This window comes from Ascaphus truei, chromosome 5 (assembly GCF_040206685.1).
Source record: "Ascaphus truei isolate aAscTru1 chromosome 5, aAscTru1.hap1, whole genome shotgun sequence".
NCBI classification, from domain to species: Eukaryota; Metazoa; Chordata; class Amphibia; order Anura; family Ascaphidae; genus Ascaphus; species Ascaphus truei.
Genome location: NC_134487.1, coordinates 96,824,323 through 96,843,436, shown reverse-complemented (window position 1 = coordinate 96,843,436; position 19,114 = coordinate 96,824,323). Strand labels below are relative to the sequence as shown.

Here is a 19,114-nt window from a genome sequence, read left to right as displayed (position 1 = left end):
CACTTACAAACACAACACATATTTCTACACAACAGTGCGCTTACATTGAGACGATTGATATGAACTTGCTGTGGCAACAAGCCTAAAGCTGAAGCAACTCCCTGACGAAACTTCCGGAGTAATGTTGTGTTCAGTTTGTTTACATCCATTTGCAGCATCTGAAAAAAGATTTGAAAGATCAGACTTTGACTAATGACTCAACTATGTGAACCCCTTTCAACTCTTTTCCCAGAACAGTTAACATTCCACAAAGTACCTGATATGTGCCGGGGTTTTTTTTTTGTTATGATTCAAGAGATATCTTTATTTTTCATGCTGAATTATAATTAGCTAATCCTACAAACAAAACATTTACTGTAGATGTTGCAGAAAATAGTGTGCACCCAGTAAAGGTTTAAAAGCAATAATCCCACCTTTAATTAATCAATCTTAGCCGGCCTTTGGGGCTAGGTCTTGGACCCTGTGTCTTAGGCCTCGGGCATGGTCAGCACTTACGCGCTGACCCGTGCTGAGGCGCGCTGGTACTTACCAGTGAGCCCCTACATCCGCAATGAGAGCGGCTTTAGTAGGGGCTCGCCTACGCTTACGCAAGCGCGCGGAAGCGTAGGTCTTAGGGAAATTTTAAAATGAAGCTCTTGCCAGAGCGCAGGGCCGGTCATGTGAGCGTTTCGCCCAATGAGGGCGAACCAGCTCCGTGACGTCACTGGCCCGTCCGCCGACACACCCCCGGACAGCGCGCTGTCTAAGGCCAGGGAAAGCACCCGCTTTCCCTGAGCCTCAGCGCGCCTCCGCACGCCAGCAAGAACCTTGGCCGAGGCCTTAGGGTCCCACGCTCTCTCCTCTCCCTACTGTAGGGGCCAGGATCTAAATTCACCTGACTGGAGAACAGAGCGCGCCCTCCCTCCAGCTCCTCCCTCCAGTCGGAAGTTGGATCACACCGGCGACAGGAGGAAGAAGAGGAGGGAGCGCGGGGCCCCCAGTGAGAGGTAAGTGTGTGTGTGTGTATATGTGTAAGAAAGATACAGTGAAGGCAATATACTGTAACATTGAACAGATTGGACTCATACAAGGGGCCAATAGATTGCAAAAGCTCCAATTTGGAGCTATCGCACAGATAGTTCCATTGACTTACAGGGAACTTACGGGTATACAGGGATATACCAAATATGTAAACATGGAAAGAATGTTGACCCAGGGAGTAATCTGATTGCCAATATTTGGAGTCAGGGAGGAAGATATTTTTTCCTTGTGAGACATAATTGGATAATATTTCACTGGATCAATATACTGTAAGTACAAATATAGGATAAAGTATCTGTCGTTTAAATTTAGCATAGGATGAACTTGATTGATCTTTTTTCATCCTCCTCTAGTATGTAACTACCTGTATGTAACTATGTAAGTACGTGGCTTAAATAAAACCCAAAACTGGAATTAATCTAAAAAAAAACTAAAAACAATATACCTTTTTGATTTTTTTAATGTTTAAATATTTTAACTTTACTCAGGACAATAAGGGGAATATTGGAGAGACTCTAAGGCTTAGCTATCATATATTCAACTGAATCTTGGTTTCCTATTGATTTGTGTCTAATGGCCCATTGATCTGCCAATTAAATTGTTTAAAGCTTGTACCTTTGACTCGACTGACTAACAAATTCAGAAACTTGTCAAGTCTGTCAGCCTTACAGAAACCTTTGTGGTTAATAAACCATCCCATATTGGTGTAATGTAGGCCTGTCATCTTATTTTAAATGCATTAAAATGAAGTGCTCTAGCCTCCAAGGTCTACAATATCGTAAGGGGAAATTGTAATCACATTTTCCAGCGTTCACCCATGATGCTCAACAAGACGGCCGAAGCGGTCAATATGCATCAGTGAAGAAAGGACATGGATATGTACAGGATTTATATAAGCCTCATTTATATACAAATATATTACAATAAAAGTACTGCATTAACAATACTTATCAGACCTCAATGCTTAATAGATGTTTTATAACTGACAGATTGTGTCACACTTTATACCAACGGGAATTGAGTTAGTGGTAGACTATTTTCTTTAATAAGTGTGTAAATAATTATTTCCTGAATTGAAATGAATTGGACCCAGTGGGAATCATTTTTTGCATAAATGGAAAATGTGGTCTAACGAACACTGTTGAAAAAATTGCCTTGAGGGCAATAGATCTACTAATAACCTTGTTTTTGGTTAGAGAAATCTGCTCCTTCATAAGAAGAAATAAATGCATGATGATAAGTGTATCTTGACAGCACTCATCATATGCATAGAAGTAAAGTTGGTAGAAATAACACAATTTCTGAGAAATGCTTAACTTTCCACATCTTGAGTTATGGACTTAGCATTTAAGGATAGACCATAAATTTGATAGAAAACGTTCCCTGTATAAAACTAATAGGGGAAGAGCTATACTTCTCTGTGACAATATATAAATATATACAGTAATTACTGATCAGTATATGGAGGTGTGTGTCCAGCAGTGTGATTGTCATAACTTTACTTACCCTGCATAAAGGGTATCCTTGATAAAGTTCTGATACGCACGAAACGCGTAGGAGTGTTGCACCGTCAGTTTTCTTAAAAAATTACTTTATTGGAGCTGCATTTATCTGCTAAGACCTGTTTCTCTGTTGCTGTGCCCCACTCAACGTATTTTTGGGATATCCCCATATACAGGACCAAATTTACTACATACTGCTGGGCTTCACAACATTTAAAGGACAGTCAGTAGAGGGTTAACACTTCTAATTATTTATTTCTTAACTCTAAATATAGCTTTCATACTCGATTTTTACCAAATGTGTAAATCTTATTCTAAAAAATTGCATATTACATTATATTACTACAACTGTGTAGATTAGTGCAAGAATTACTGCTTCCATGTAATATTATGAGAAAAGCACTACAGTACTTTCACATTTGGCACCTTTTATAGCATTTAAGGATTAGAGACGCGAGACATTTTTTTGCAGATTTAGATCTGCCTTGGATCGGCTGGTTCCTTCTGTCCGCGGATCAGTCTTAAAAAAAATATACATATATATTGTGATATTGATGTAGAGGTATCTGTACCGTGTTAGCCGATCTTAATAATCAAAAACGAATAGACGATACCGTTATGTGGCTAACAAAATGCTTTTATTTGTGCGAGCTTTCGAGATACACTGATCTCTTCTTCCGGCGTGGTTACAATGAATGAAGCACAAAATGTTTTTTACTTTAAAACAGTGCATCCTGGAATGTGATCACATATATATATATATATATATATATATATATATATATATATATATATATATATATATTCAAATACATATCAGGTGCGCAAAAACATGAAGATAACATGTTATTTCTACACTATGCAGCCACGATGCTGGTTTTAACACAAAAACCACAATATAAATGATATACAATACACCCGGCGCAATATAGAAATATATTATTGTTACAATGTGGTTATGGGGCAAGAGTCCCAAAAACAGTGCTCAATCTCGTTCAGAACTTCAGTAGATAATAAAAATCCTTATTTTGTTGTGGAGTCAGCCTATAAGCATAACTTTTTAGGTATTGGACCCAATGCTTAGTACATGAATCTATCACATATGACAAATAACATGAATGAGGGTTAACGTACCGTTACTTTGTAGGATTGCGCCCTACATAACCCTTGTGTTGCCGCACTGTTACCGGTCATCCAGTCTCAATGAAGGGAGACATACAATACTCACATATGGCTGTTCTCCTGTGCGTGCATCCACGCTCGGTGTGCAATATAACAGTAGGAAGGATCCGAAGATTCCAGCGGTGCACAGCTTGTAGAGATGAGAGACCAGCAAGGTGTAGATTAAAAATTAAATTTTATTGAAAAAACATTTTTAATCTACACCTTGCTGGTCTCTCATCTCTACAAGCTGTGCACCGCTGGAATCTCGGATCCTTCCTACTGGTATTATTGTTACAAGATCTCTAAATCACTATGTGAAAAACATTCAGGGCCCAAAGGAAGAAATGGTAACTTTAGATATACCAGAGTATTAAAAGGTAAACAAGGACATATAAAAATAAAAATATTTTATAAATAAATAATATTGCGCCGGGTGCTTTGTATATCAATATATATCCCCTCAAACATCCCTTCAAATAAGTTAGGGAGACACACCTGTGCTGAAAATGGAGCACACTTGAGGTAGCTGGCTGGGAAATGTGCTAATGGCTATGCAAAGTATATTTAAATGAGTCCCGTGAGGGTAAGATTTTAGAAACCCCATTCAGAGAAAGATGTCTTAACGCCTGTTCTGAACTGTTAGACTTCCGAATGAGATGCTTTTTCAGTTATTGGCTAATATTTTCAACAAAAAGACACGTTACAGGTCATTCACTTGAATGGGCTACCAGTGTATTGTAGCTCCAGAAAGTGTATTATGGCATATCGCCTCTTAGTAGATATGAGTAGTATTCATTAACCTAAGTTAGTTAAACAGGATTTATTTTAGAGGAATTCTGGCAAAGCAGATGTTACTGTGCCAAACTACTGTATTTTTGTAAATGCATCAAACATGTACTGATAAACTCACGGCGAGGGGAAGATTGGGCCCCTGGGAAATAGGGAAAATACCCATGGGCTTGTGGGTCCATGGGCCACTTTAAGGGGGGCTTGATGGCGGTTACAGAGGACCCGTGCTCTTCCTACAACAATAAAACTGACTGCCTGGTGAAAGCGTGGGTCCTCTTTTAGTGTCTTTTATTGGAACTGCATTTTCTCCTGCAGCGTCGTGTTGTCACGGTGACCGGACGTCACATGGCGATGCTTCATGGGAGGAGGGCCAGTAGGATAGATATCGCCTAGGTCGATATCAATCTCTAATCCGCCCCTGGTCCCAGCATATAGTTACAACTACTGTAACACGTGCAAAACATTCACGCACTCACAAATGTTTGCTAATTTTAGACATTTGTACGCAGTTTTTAAAGTTATCAATGTTTTCAAAAGTGGTGACAAAAACATTGTCTCCGACTACAGAACAATCTCTATCCTACCTGTATGATCGAAAGTCATGGAAAAGTGTGTTAATTCCCAACAAAGTCAAATTTTCTTAGTCAATTCCAATCTGGCTTCCGACCAAATCACTCAGGAGTAAGGCTAAGGCCCCGGTCTCTCCGCTGTAACGCGCGCCCGCGCTTTTGGCGGCGCGTTCAGCCGATTCCCCGGTCTGCAGCTCACTGCAGGAGGAGAGACCGGGGGGGCGTGGCGGAGGAGTGACGGGGGCACGGCCATGACGTCACCCGGCAGGTTCGCCCTCATTGGCTGTCCTGCTCTCAATTCTATTGAGAGCAGGAATAGCTCTCGTGCAAGCGCTGCGGCCCCCCCTCGCAGCGGGCCCGGCGCCATTGCGGGGAGGGCTCTTGTGCGTGCAGCGTCCGCCACAGCGGACGCTGTAGTAGGCAGCGGGGGCAAGGCCTAATGACCCTCTTAAAAATTTGCAATGAGATTGGGTGTGGAATGGAACAACGACAGTTGAGTAGTGCAATATTCCTAGATTTTGCAATGTTTTTTTTTTATACTGTTGACCAGACTATTATGTTACACAAGTTCCAGTACTCTGTTATTGATACACATGCTTTAAACTGGTGTATCTCTTATTTATCAGGAAGATCCCAATATGTGTCTACCTCAGACTCTAACTCTAATGATTTGGATTTTACCTGTCGATCCCCCAAGGATCTGTTCTGCGGCTCTTACTTTGTTTGTCATTATAAATTACCTACCCACAGTTTGTAAAACAACTTTCTTATACATGTACGCTGATGGCTAGGACTGCATGCAGTACCAGCCTCTTTGACCTTGAAAAGGACCTGCAATCTGATTTTTCAAAGGTCAAAAACTGGATCACTTATAAAAAAAATATTTTTAAAACACTGACAAAACAGTAACTATGGTACTTGGGGCTATGGCTACATTTCAAAAGCTTCCCATGACAAAAATACTGATCAGAATCAGCTCTAACGCTAATCTTGCCTCATTTATTAGCTTTAAATATTTGGGTATGGGACTAGACTGTAATCTAACATTTGGTTCGCATATAGACAAAATGGCATCCAAACTCCATTGTAAACTGGGAGTATTTTATAGATATAAATCCTGCCTAAGGCCATTGGCCAGAAATCTCATTGCACAGCAGATGTTAATGCCAATTATTGACTATGAGGATATATTGTATTGTTGAGCCCTCAAAATTCCCCTCAGCAAACTTGCCATTCTTTACACCTCAATAAGCTGTTTTGTCTTACTATGTAACTTCAACACCCACTATTATGATATGTTAACTGAGCTATGTTGTCTATCTTTGAGTCCAAGATACATCTTTCCTGTCACCCTCAAATACTTTCTGGAAAAGTTACCCAATGATTTGAGCAGGCTTCTCACACCTACTCTACTCATCACCTATCTCCTTAGCTCATCCTCCAGAAACCTGCGTATGGTTCCAAGGTTCAATAAAGAATCTGGTCACACTTCCTTCTCTTACCGTACACCCAACTCTGAAATCTGCCTCTTATCAAAGTTATTTCAAGATTTTATCTGTTTCCTTCTGTAAACATGTTTGTAACTGTAACTTGTAATTGGTAACCTTATTTTGTGCCCAGGACATAATGGAAACAAGAGGTGACTCTCAATGTATTTATTCCTGGTGAAATAGGTTATAAATAAATCAATATAATTATGCTATATATCAGGGATGCACAGTTTTTTTGTCTGCGCTCCCCTGCCTGCTCTCCCCCCCTGCTCGTGCCCTGCTCGTGACATCATGTGATGATGCTTTGCCATAGCAACGCGTGGCCATTTGACACCGGGGAGTAATTTGATGCCATTTTATCATGGCCACATGTCGTCAGAAGCTGCCAGAGACAGAGGCCTCGCTCGCTCCCCCGGCATTTACCGTATTGGCCCGAATATAGTGCTATGTTTTCTCCTAAAAATGTCCTTCTGAAAACTGTACTCGTATTATATGCGCAGCCTAACACCTTTTATTTTTCATGTAGAACACCTTCTAAACTTTAGGATCGTATTATGTGCGAGGCCGTACTATATTTGGGCCAATACGGTAATTTAAATGTTGTGTGGAAGACCGTGGGGCCACTGTAAGTGCCGTGAGACCCCTCAAGAAAATGTCATGTACCCCCTGGGGGGTGCGCCCCTCAGTTTGCGCACCCCAGCTATATATAATAGGCACACGTGGGCTATTTGTGTGTTTATTGCATACTTTTATGTTATTTGGGGTCTTTTGCTAAGTCGTATCCGATATTTGAATATGTTTGGCAACTTAGAAAAAGGGGGGAAAGGAGAACACAAAATGAATGTGTCTCCTAAAAGAATTCACTATAATGCACTCCTACTTAATTTAAAATTTAACTTTTAATATATTTTCCATAAAACATATGTTACCAAAAGCGTCGTGTATAATACATTAAAAATAAATTAAATTGACATTAACTAGCGTCTGTGTCAGTGAATGTGTGTTAGAGTGGTCTCAAACGACAATTAGTAGTAGAGGCTTCTAGACACAGAACGCTGCTTGGTCAGGGTATAAACCCCTCTGGGGAACCTATGAGATCAGGTACACAAGTATTATTAAATAAATAAATACACGTAGACACTCAGTGACTAAGATGTGTCGTAAGGCTCCAGCAGTCCTGCTTGGTTTGTAAACCACAGTGCACATAAAGATGTTAGTTATACATGTATTGCCAACCAATATATATTAAAGTGCTGCTGATAGTATAGTGGTGGAGGGTAGATGATTCATAGCTTAGTGAAGCAAATGTTCACAGCATATTAATCATTGAATCATTCTACAACACACTCCAAATGGTTATATCATATAAAGAGCAGGAATGCTTGCACACTGAGTGTTAGTAAAGTACCCAATTCAGATCTACATAGATAAAGCCAGGTAGACTACAAAACACTACATAAAAGCAGCTCCAAGTAGGAGACTGACAACATGGCGCGTCCAACGCGCGTTTCCCTCCAGCAAAGGAGCTTCCTCAGGGACAAATTTGCTTGGGGGAGGAAGAATGAACCCTTATATACCCAAACAATACCTTGATTACAGATTGAACAATTTACACCTGTTGCACATGCGCAGTTGGTCCGTTGTCAAACTACACCCTTCAAATTACAAAAATGCTTATTAAACCATCTGTATAGGTTACCACACATACAGCAACAAAAGTGCTGAATTAGTGTGTAGAAACGAGTGTTTTTAAGACTCTCATATCAGTCTGGCATAAATCGGCAAAATTAGAGTCTAATGCGCATGCGCGCGGACTCAGAAAATACAGCGGACCAGAATGACACCCACTGCGCATGCGTGGGCACTTAGAGTAAAAATGACCAGATCAAAATTAGTGCTATGCGCATGCGCGGATACTTATAAATTCTAGCCCGATATACATATGACTGCACATGCGCGAAAACTCTCGAAATTCCTCATTTAGATGCGCATGTGCAAAGGACTCAGGCAATAATACTGCCATAGTTCAAGCATGGTGCGCATGCGTTCGGTCTCAGATATTTCTGGCTGACCGCCGTCTATAGTTGCGCGCAGTGCGCATGCGTCGGGACTTAGAAAATTTCGCACAATAAAAAATGTTGTTCATATCGCGCATGCGTCGGGACTTAGAAAATTTCTTCAGAATAAAAAGTTATTCCTATCGCGCATGCGTGGGCACTTAGAAATATTTAGCCATATTAACAAAAAGTGTAATTTAGTTTGTTCAAACGATCTGTACATGCCCTAGATGTTAACAAATGGGCAGGGTATTGAAGAGTATATGACTGATAATAACCAGTTCATACTGTAGTAGGTAAGGGTTAGTGGTACCTTGTATAACTCTTTCATGCAGAGTGTAATTGCAAAAATTAGGTTATATATACTCCCCCATAGTAATATACTGCACAATGTGTCAGGCTTGAAGGTAGTGGTAAGATAAATAAAGAGAATAAAAAAAAAACAAATTGTGTGTATGCATATAGAAAGTTTGCATAGAATTCTCATTATATAATTATCATGCTATACACGTATGTCATACATAACGAACTTCGGTAATATAGTCAATAATTGGAGTAAGTAAGTAAATATCCTTCAATATCAAATGCCGGAAAGCAACCCAGTGAACATGGAAAATAATCTGGCTGCACATATCTAAAAGTATCTATCACACATGAATGAGCCATTTAAACACCAAGAAACCACGGGTTAGAAAATAGGGTCTAAGCAACGGAACCCAGGTGATCAAATGAAGGGTGTAAATGTAAACCCCTCATTGAGTCCATTAGGGCTCCTTGTTTTTAATTTAAAAATCCATTCTGCTTCAATCCGAAGCAGGGATTGGTCAATATTACCCCCTCTCATGGGGCATTTAAGCTGGTAAATGCCCATGAATTTGATGGCATTGGTATCGCCATTGTGATACTGTGTCACATGTCTGGCAACAGATGTTTCGGCAGAATGTTTAATGGAATTGATATGTTCCAAAACACGTCTGCGTAGTTGTCTAGTTGTTTTTCCAACGTATCTCTTACCACATACACATGTGATAAGATAGATAACGTTTGGAGTCCGACAATTGATGAAGCTGTCCACAGAGAAATTTGATGTATTGTCACAGTTGGCGAATACTTTGCCCACATCTATGTGCCTGCATGCTTTGCACCCTGGACAGCGGTACATGCCATTAACAGGGCTCAGCCAAGTTGTAGTTCTGGGGTGTTGAAAGTGACTGTTCACTAATGAGTCCCGTAGGTTTTTGGACCGCCTGCTGGTAATCATGGGTCTGGGGCCTATAACCTGTGCCAAATCATCATCGGCCTGTAAGAGATGCCAATGTCTGGTGAATATCTTTTTAATGGCCCACCAACGTTTGTTAAAGGTGCCAATGACTCTGATTGTACAATCCTTGGATTTTGTCTTATTTCTGGACAAGAGGGAGGCCCTATCACTATGCAATGCCCGGTGGTAAGCTTTATTCAATGTTTTAATGTGATAGCCACGGTTGAGGAATCTAGACCGAAGTTCTTTAGATTGTGTTACAAATTCTTCGGTCGTAGAACAGTTTCTCCGAAGGCGGAGATACTGACCAATGGGGATGCCACTTATGAGGCTTCTAGGATGCTGGCTCTGCGCTAGTAACAGACTGTTAGTCGCAGTGCTTTTCCTATAGACCTTTGTCTGGATGTTGCGTTCACCATCAATGTATATATTCAAATCTAAGAATGTTATTGAGGTGGTACTTAGCACTGTCGTGAGCCTCAAATTCAGAGTGTTAGTATTTAATTTCTCCACAAACTCATGGAGTAATTGAGTGGAACCTTCCCATAGGAGCAGAATGTCATCTATGTACCTGATCCACATAGAGATGTGGTCAGTATACATAGAGAGATCCTCACTGAAGACGTGGATACACTCCCACCAGCCCAGGTATAAGTTGGCATACGTCGGGGCACAGGCAGTGCCCATGGCGGTACCCTGGGTCTGGTGGTAATAAAGCCCATCAAAAATAAAATAATTATGTGTTAGAACATAATTTAATAGATCAAGAACGAAAGAGTTGTGTCTGTTGAATCTACGGTCCCTGGTCGACAGAAAGTATTGGGCAGCATTGAGACCATTCTTGTGAACAATGGAAGTGTATAGTGATTCTACATCTAGACTCACAAGAATGGTCTCTGATGTAACATGGATCCCATCTAGTCTCTTGAGTGTATCTTTCGTATCCTGGACATACGATGGGAGACTAATGACGAAATCCCTTAGAACCTTGTCTAAGTAAATGCTGCTGCCCTCGGACAGACAGTTATTGCCCGAGACTATTGGGCGACCTGGAGGGGACCGTAACCTTTTATGTACCTTGGGGCCACTGTAAGTGCCGTGAGACCCCTCAAGAAAATGTCATGTACCCCCTGGGGGGTGCGCCCCTCAGTTTGCGCACCCCAGCTATATATAATAGGCACACGTGGGCTATTTGTGTGTTTATTGCATACTTTTATGTTATTTGGGGTCTTTTGCTAAGTCGTATCCGATATTTGAATATGTTTGGCAACTTTGTGAATTTCTTCCAAAGTTTGCAAATGAGCCGAGTCAACATTACATATATTGTAATTGCAATATTGAAAGTGCACAGATCTCCTAACTACTGTAGGTTAGCTGGTCAACATATGCACTGCGTGAGAGCACTGATAGGGAGGATATTACTGATTCTTTTTGGAATTATGGGGGTGTGTCAGATAGGGCATAATCGGACATTGAAGTCAATTAAAGTTTATGTGCGATAGTCCCCCGATATCACTTTCATGAATCATACCCCATGGTGAATAAATAATAAAACTCAAACAGAATTGAAGAATGCAAGACCTACAAGGCACAGAAACCAGAAGAAATGGCTCATACGTTTCAAGATATGATTCAAAAGGTATACATTGTTATATTGTAGAGTACCGTGATGAATCAAGTAGTGGGCTGGACAGGATCGAAAATCACAGAAGAAATTTTGAATGGCAAAACGTACAATTATTACTACAAAAGGAAAATACCGTAATAAAAATGTGTATATTTTTTTTTAAAGTACCTATTTAATTGTCATAAGGGCAGTAAGAAAATTAGGCAGTGTACACAAATGTAAATAAAGAATTGAAGTACAGTACCTCGTGTATTTGTAGAAAATATATCTAATTCAGTCTAGGTTGTTGTGGACCATGTATTGATTGTTTTATTTTTCATTGTACTATGTGTACACGATCTATAATTGATTGTGAAGGTAATAATAAAAAATATGCTTTTCTATTTCTACATGAATGTTATTATTATACATAATTGTTTGCTGCTGCCTAGGATGAACTGAGATACAACCAATCTAAGGTCTGAAAAAAAGCAGTCAGATTCTAGTCTACAACAAATGATCTAACAAGGCAAGCTTACCTTTTGGATGTCCGGTACAATGTTAACCAGTACAAAACAAAAGACCTCTATGAAGTAGGAAACCTGCACCCATATCTTGCAGTGTGTGTTTCTAAGTGTTGTATGCTATGCCTTGTGCACCTGACTTTGGAAAGATGATGACACCTTCTATAAATTGTCGCACTAATTAGTCATACAATTTCCAAGCAGCTCCTTGAAAGTCTACTATAGGACTTCCAAATTACAATAGGTAATAGTACTGCATATCTATATTCTATAGCAATAAACCATTTTGTATACTTACTACATTCAGCATTGTATGTATATAAATATACATATATATAAATATATATATATATATATATATATATATATATATATATATATATATATATATATACACATGATATAAAATGTGTACTGTATGTTACACAGGCATTCATAATATACTGTACCTAACATGATCTCTTACTTTTACTAAACCAGTCTTCTTAGTAACTCTCTGTGCAATACAGATAAGGTCCTGTGCTTCCTCTTCTTATATCGTCAAATAATGATTTTTAAGATGATGGATAAGCAATCACCATGGATCTGACAGAGAAGATGCCACCTGGTATTGTTTCCAGAGTGATAGCAAGTCCCAGAGCTGCACACGTATATTCCCCTGGGTGACACTGCAAGCGCTTCATGTTCCTGCAGCTTCTTAGGACTAGAATTCACTTCAATGTTTTTCACCATAATTAGTAATGCTGTTAAAATGATATCGTTGTCTGATTTGTTTGATATTAAGTATACAGTATGCAAAACGTCTTGTTTATACAGTAGCTGTTCTAAGAGACAACTGCTTACATTTCCTTTGCAAAATAAAAATAAAATAGAACCATCTCTGCTGAGTGACCTTCAGTGATTTATGTTTTAGAATAATAATTAACATTTTATTTGATTTCAGCAGATAAGAGGATTCACATTGGTATTTAATTTGTAGGTATCTTTGTATTAAGGCAAAGAAAGATATGCCTTTTCTTCAAATGTAAGAAGTTTGAACAATTTGTTAGCCGTGGGAATTTATAATATATATCTGGCAGAGTTTTTCAACAAGAAGAAAAAGGGGGGGAAAAATAATAGAAACACATAATTTGGTATCACTGGTGACAACACCTACAGGGTCCATAAGTGTGTCTACCCCTCAGAAATACAGTACAGGAGAACATTTGACAAGTGTATTAAAAATTGAATTGGATTAGGGAATCCATGCCCTATAGAGCTAAAACATCCACTCTCGTATCTATTCTGGCAATTGGCGAGATCACATTTTCGAGTATTTCTGCATGGTCTGGCATTTTTCACTTATGGAGGTACTAAAATACCAGCAACTTTGTTAAATCTGTTAGTTTGAGTCAAGTTGGCCATTTTGTATAGATTGTAATTGCTTTAAATGAAAAAAACATTCTCACATGTTTTGGACATGCGCAAAGGGCTTTTAGAATAAGGTGACAGAATATCCAAGAGAAAAAGGGTTCATTTTGAACAGATATGACCTTCTTGCAGCTATCGGAATAGGCCCCATGGACTTAAATGGGTATTTTCATCCAAAAAAAGATCCTAAACGTCCACTCTGGCAGATATAGGATAAGGCCTGTAGCCACGTTAATCATGGCATTGGAGGCCAGTGATGTGAAATGCTTCGGTTTTAATGTTTGCATTTTAAAGCTGCAGTTCAGTCAATATCCTGCATGTGTGTTTTTTTTAATAAATCAGTTGTGTAGTAAGAAAAAATACTTTTAGCATTTTCTGTTTTAAAAAAAACAACTTTGAAAGACCAATTTTCTTGTATTCTATTTTAACAAGCATGCTTGTTCCTATAGCAACGATTTACATTCCCCATATTTAAAGATGTCGCCAAACTTTGCCGATCAATAGACAGAGAACGAATTGACCTGCAGCTATACAGTTCTTTAGGTAATTAGAGATTGCCCACATGAAACTATTGAAGTAAAAAAATAAATTAAAAAAAAAAAAGACTGAACTGCAGCTTTAAAGAGCAGCCGATCAAATATTGAGGGACAATGAAATGGAGTTCTCTTTTACTACTAACATTTTATTGATTTTTGAATGTAATTAACTATATATATATATATATATATATATATATATATATGTGTGTGTGTGTATGTATATGTATGTATGTATATATATATATATATATATATATATATATATATATATATATATATATATATATATATATATATATATGTATAATAGCAATTGAAAGTTAAGCATACGCTCAGTTTTTTGCATTAAATGCACATTCAACTGAAGAACAAAAACTACATTTATGATAATGCCCCGACAATAAGGGAGTAATTGAAATGATCAATGAAAGCAATAAGCAATGTTTGCAACAATATATCCGACCTTATTATTATTTCAGACAGATTGGAAATAGTACAGTATGAATGGGGAAGTAATTCATAATCTTAATTCAATATCTGAAAAATTTGATTCCAAGGGACTTTTCATGGTCTCAAGGTTAAACAAAGTATATGGTCGCTCCTCCTTCTCTTACCGAGCACTTCACACGTGGAACAATCTACCCGAGACTCTCAAAACCACCACCAGTCTGAGTTCTTTCAAAACTAAAGCTATCTCACATTTTAATATGGTCTATAACTGTTACATACGTGTATAACTTACTTTATCTTTAACTGTTCATGCAATGTCTTCATATTTCATGTATAACCCTGTTCACCTAATATAAAGCAATGTCTTTATATATAATATAATATATATCATGTATAACCCAGTTCCCCTATGTAACCATGTATTTGCGTAACATGTGCGTTAATTGGGATGCACGTTATAGTTTTCCCAATATGCAAGTGCAGTGTATTGGTTAATGTGTCTCTGTGCTGCAAAAATCCCTGATAATACAGCTAACGTAACAATGCTAGTTTGCCGAATGGATAATATTTTGCATATCCCTAGCTTTGTGAATACCCCTTAAACGGAGGAAAATTAACGGACTGTACCTATTTAGATAATGTTATATTAGTAGCCCAGCTTTAACGGACCTCTGAGGATCTACCCCTTTGATTATGACATGCTTTGAAATCCAATCTAACACTTTATTGTGTTAGATAATACTTCTCACCAGGGCCACTGACAGGGGGGGGGGAGAGCCGGGCACAGTGGCCCAATTTCTGCATCCAGCTGCCAGGCAGCCAGGCCTCTGGTTGCGGCCACTGGGCCCCAGCTCCCGGCTCTCACCAGTCTCATGCCAGGTCTCTCTCTTTCCAACTGGTGTGCCCCAGAAGCTGAGCCTGACTCCCGGCAGGCACCGTTTGGAGAGAGTGGATGGCGTGGGACGAGGTATTAGCTGAGGAGAGCCGGCGCCCGGCAGAGGTAACCAGAGGCCAGGCCCAGCTCCAGGGCCTCTGGTTGCCACCACCAGGCTCTGGCTCTCCTGATGCCAGGCCTCTCTCTCTCCAACCTGGGTGTACCCAGAAGTCAGGCTCAGCTTCTGACGCATTGGCGGGAGAGAGAGACCTGGTGTGGGACGAGGCAGCAGCTGGGGGAACTCAGGGCCCAGAGGTAAGTAGTAAGTGTATTTGTGGGGGGTGGTAAGTGTATTTGTGGGGTGCTTGTGGTAAGTGTATTTGGGAGAATGGTAAGTGTATTTGTGGAGTGGGGAAATTGTATTTAGGTTGGTGATGTGAATTATATTTGAGTGGTGTGGTGGTGTTTGTATCTGGGAGGGAAGTAGGGGTGTTTTTATCTGGTGGGGGTTTGTATTGGGGGGGTGTTTGCATCTAGGGGTGTGTGTAGTGGTGTCTATATCTGGGGCAGTGTAGTGGTGTCTGTATTTGGTAGTTTTGTATTGGGAGGATGCATTGTGTGTGTGTTGGGGTGGGGGAGAAAAAGGGCAGTGTGGGGAGTGCGGCAGGGGGAATTGTATGGGTATTGGCACTGGCGGATTTCCCATTAGGTCCAATAGGCCTGGGCCTATTGTGGCAAAATGTGGGGACTGCAGAATTTGGTGGACGGCTTTCACGATATGCGGTTGCTGGCCACGCATGCGCGATTGGCGCTTACCGTATGCGAATGTGTGATCGGCCCTTGCCATGCATGCATGAGCGATCACCACTTGGCAGCCGCTAGGCAAGAGTCAATCGCGCATGCGCAGCCGGCAAGTGGAGAGCATGTGAGGCTGGCAAGCGCTGATCGCGCATGCACGGCTGGCAAGTGCTCATCACGCATGCACGGCTGGCAATATGATGTCACACTGGATGTGCCATGGCAACAGGATGGCGTGGCACTGGAGGAGGGCGGAATGTTTACAATCCGGCACTGGTGATTGGGGGAATTGTGTGTGTGGCCAGGGTAGGAGGGACAAATGAGTGTGAGGTGGTAATTGAGTGATTGCGGGGGGGGGGGGGGGATAGAGAAAAGAGTGGGTGTAAGAAAAGGAGGGGGAGAGGGAGTGAGGAAGAGAGGGGAGAAGAGTGAGAGACAGAAGGGGAGAGAAAGGGGGTGCGGGCAGACTTGGTCTCAAAAAGCAGGACTTAGAAAATATTTTGACTTGAAATTTCTGAAGGCGGCTCGCTGCTATTTCTCCGAGAGCATCTTTTGGTACATTCCAATTTGCCACTGCTGTTCTGGCATTAAGACTTCCATTCATCCCAGGATGTGGTTATTCAAGCCTAAACCTCCTGCCCAAATGTCCTTCACACCTCCGGCATCCTCTGTGGCTTTCATGTCCAATGTCTGAGTAGACACGCTGGCACAAAGCTTGTAGCCAAGTGACTCACTGAGAACATCGGTCCAGAAAGACCCAGCTCACTATACCGTGCACAAGCATATATGTACTTTAAACACACTTTTTAATAAAATGTACATTTTAGCTTTCCTAAGTCTTCTGGTTATGGGGAATAGAATAAGAAGCTGCACTTTATTTCTTACTAGCCATATTCCCACACACTATAAACTAGACTTAGCCATTTAAAACTCCTCACAACCTTATCTACAGTTGGAGCACCCACAGAACCCCTATATCGGGTTCTGGGTGACCTGGGCATTAACTGGGTATCCCCCTTAACCTAGGGACCCCTTGACTGTTCCAGGGACACCTCACATCCCTATGCCCCATTTACCTTTCTAGTCTGTGCTGAAGAGGGAATCCTAGCGGTGAGTCGCGCAAGCATTTTCAAGGGGAGATTTTGCGGGGACAATGTGTCTATATGTATCCGGGAGTCTGACCTGATTCCTAGGTACATTTTTGGGGTATCCAGCAACTCTGGACCCTCACTACCCAGACACATTATGACAACACTTTCTCCACAAACCCCCCCTTGAAACTCATAGCCCAGCAATCTCTTCTTGCTGGCACTCCTGGAAAGGTAAAAACACATACATTCTTCATTGTCGCATAATTTTACAGAATGCATGTACAATCACTGGGCTGAAGAGCTGACACTCCTGAACCCCAATACATGGATCAGAGGTAACCAATTGGCCTTAACCTTTATTAGTGAGTCTGGTTACCCCTTCACCGTCACACTCCTCCACATTTGTGAAAGAAGGCTGTTTCTTAATTCTCTGCGAGTATGCAGCTGTACAAAGTGTCACAGCCTTTTTTGGATACACATAATAAAAATAGCTGATCTTTTTAAGTCATTCAATGAACCTTACATACTCAATTGCATTTGACTAACAATGTAAACTCTTATCTTCTCTCCTATCCAAATGCTTCAAAAATACGCAGTAGGGAACATAAAGGAAAAGGGAGTGGACGAAACAAATCCCCAAGACAGAGGGAGAAAGGAAATTCCAGGAATAACCAGACTAAACACAAAGCACTAAACTAAATTATCCCCTTGGTAATGTATGGGAGCCTTGGATGTTCTATAGTATCCCATTTCCTTTCTGAAAACATACAGTACAGTATGTGGTATTTTCAGATATATTTCATTTTTTGTAGGCAGATAATGCAATTACTCCAATAATATCATTAAAGGTTAGATTTTTTTTTATCAGTAATAAAAGTCTGAAAGTACGGTATGTTTTTAGACAAATTACCTGCCTTTTGCTCTTAGCATACAGTACAATACAGATACCCTTCTCCTGGTTTGTATGGCTTACACAACCCACCCCCTCACCATCTGTTTCTAGTCTTTGTGTACAGAATATTATGTCTAACACATGATTTGCAAAAGCAGGTTGTAAATGATTAATTTCCCGTACCTGACAAGCAAACACTCAATGAACATGTATTATGTGCAACTGTAGGCTCTGGGCAAAGAAGCATACAGAATGTCAATACCAATAAGCAATACTTGCATCCCAGCAACTACTTATATCTGACAACAAACAGAGAAAACCAGAAAGAGCTAGAGGAAAACGTAAAAAGAGATAGATAGAGACAAAAAAAAACATACTTCCATTTTCTCACTACCAATGCATAGTAAAAGGTCAAAGGAACTGTTTTTAAAGACACATTCATAAGAAGAAAATACAGTATGCTAAAAACTTGGTTGCTGAAATTACAGAATGACTGTGTTAAACTGTGTTAATCAGCCAGGGCCGGTTGTTAAATATTCCAAACTGATTTTAAATGCTCTGATGTGGGAATTCCTTGGCTGGCTGTGGGGGGGTACCCAATGTACACTCAATCCTTATTTTCTTTTTTTTCCACTGAAGTGCATTAATATTATCATTTATTTATAGCACACCTCACACAGTCTGTAGCGCAGTACAATGGGGTTGGAGGATGAAAATATTAACATACATTGTTACAGTCAGCTCCAAAGTCTTCATGCTTTAAACATATGTGTAAAAACGGCATTTATTTTTCTAAGTCCCGTCACGCAGTTTTTTTTTTATCAGCGAATATAATATAAATTCTCTTATCGCCGATTATCGGAGCTTACTGAATAGCAATAGGCTTTTTTGGCGATAAGCTAGCGAAAAGTGGCTTATCGCTGCTTACTGCAAAGGCCCCTATATGAGATTTAGCAGTTAATGTTTTTTCAGTAGACAGTTGTCTTGACTGCATTGATATTGGTGTGGCATTTATCAGATTCTCAATAGAGGGAGAATTCATTTTAGAGGAATTGAAGGGAAGTACCACAGACCTATA

General features: G+C 40.2%; 1 protein-coding gene across 3 annotated transcripts in view; it reads right to left on the bottom strand.

Moving 5' to 3' along the window:
* The window catches only part of PTPRR (protein tyrosine phosphatase receptor type R), a 261,570-nt gene that overhangs the window by 130,676 nt on the left and 111,780 nt on the right, over positions 1-19,114 (bottom strand). The window contains exons 1-2 of one of the 3 annotated variants that reach the window (XM_075600243.1): positions 12,449-12,502; positions 45-158 (exon numbers count right to left, since the gene is read on the bottom strand). In XM_075600243.1, the coding sequence (XP_075456358.1) occupies positions 45-158 (114 nt within the window). In that variant the 5' untranslated portion in view covers positions 12,449-12,502. Of the gene's footprint in view, positions 1-44; positions 159-11,997; positions 12,096-12,448; positions 12,503-19,114 lie in introns of those variants that run through there. The other 2 variants (XM_075600242.1, XM_075600241.1) reach the window with 2 other exon arrangements.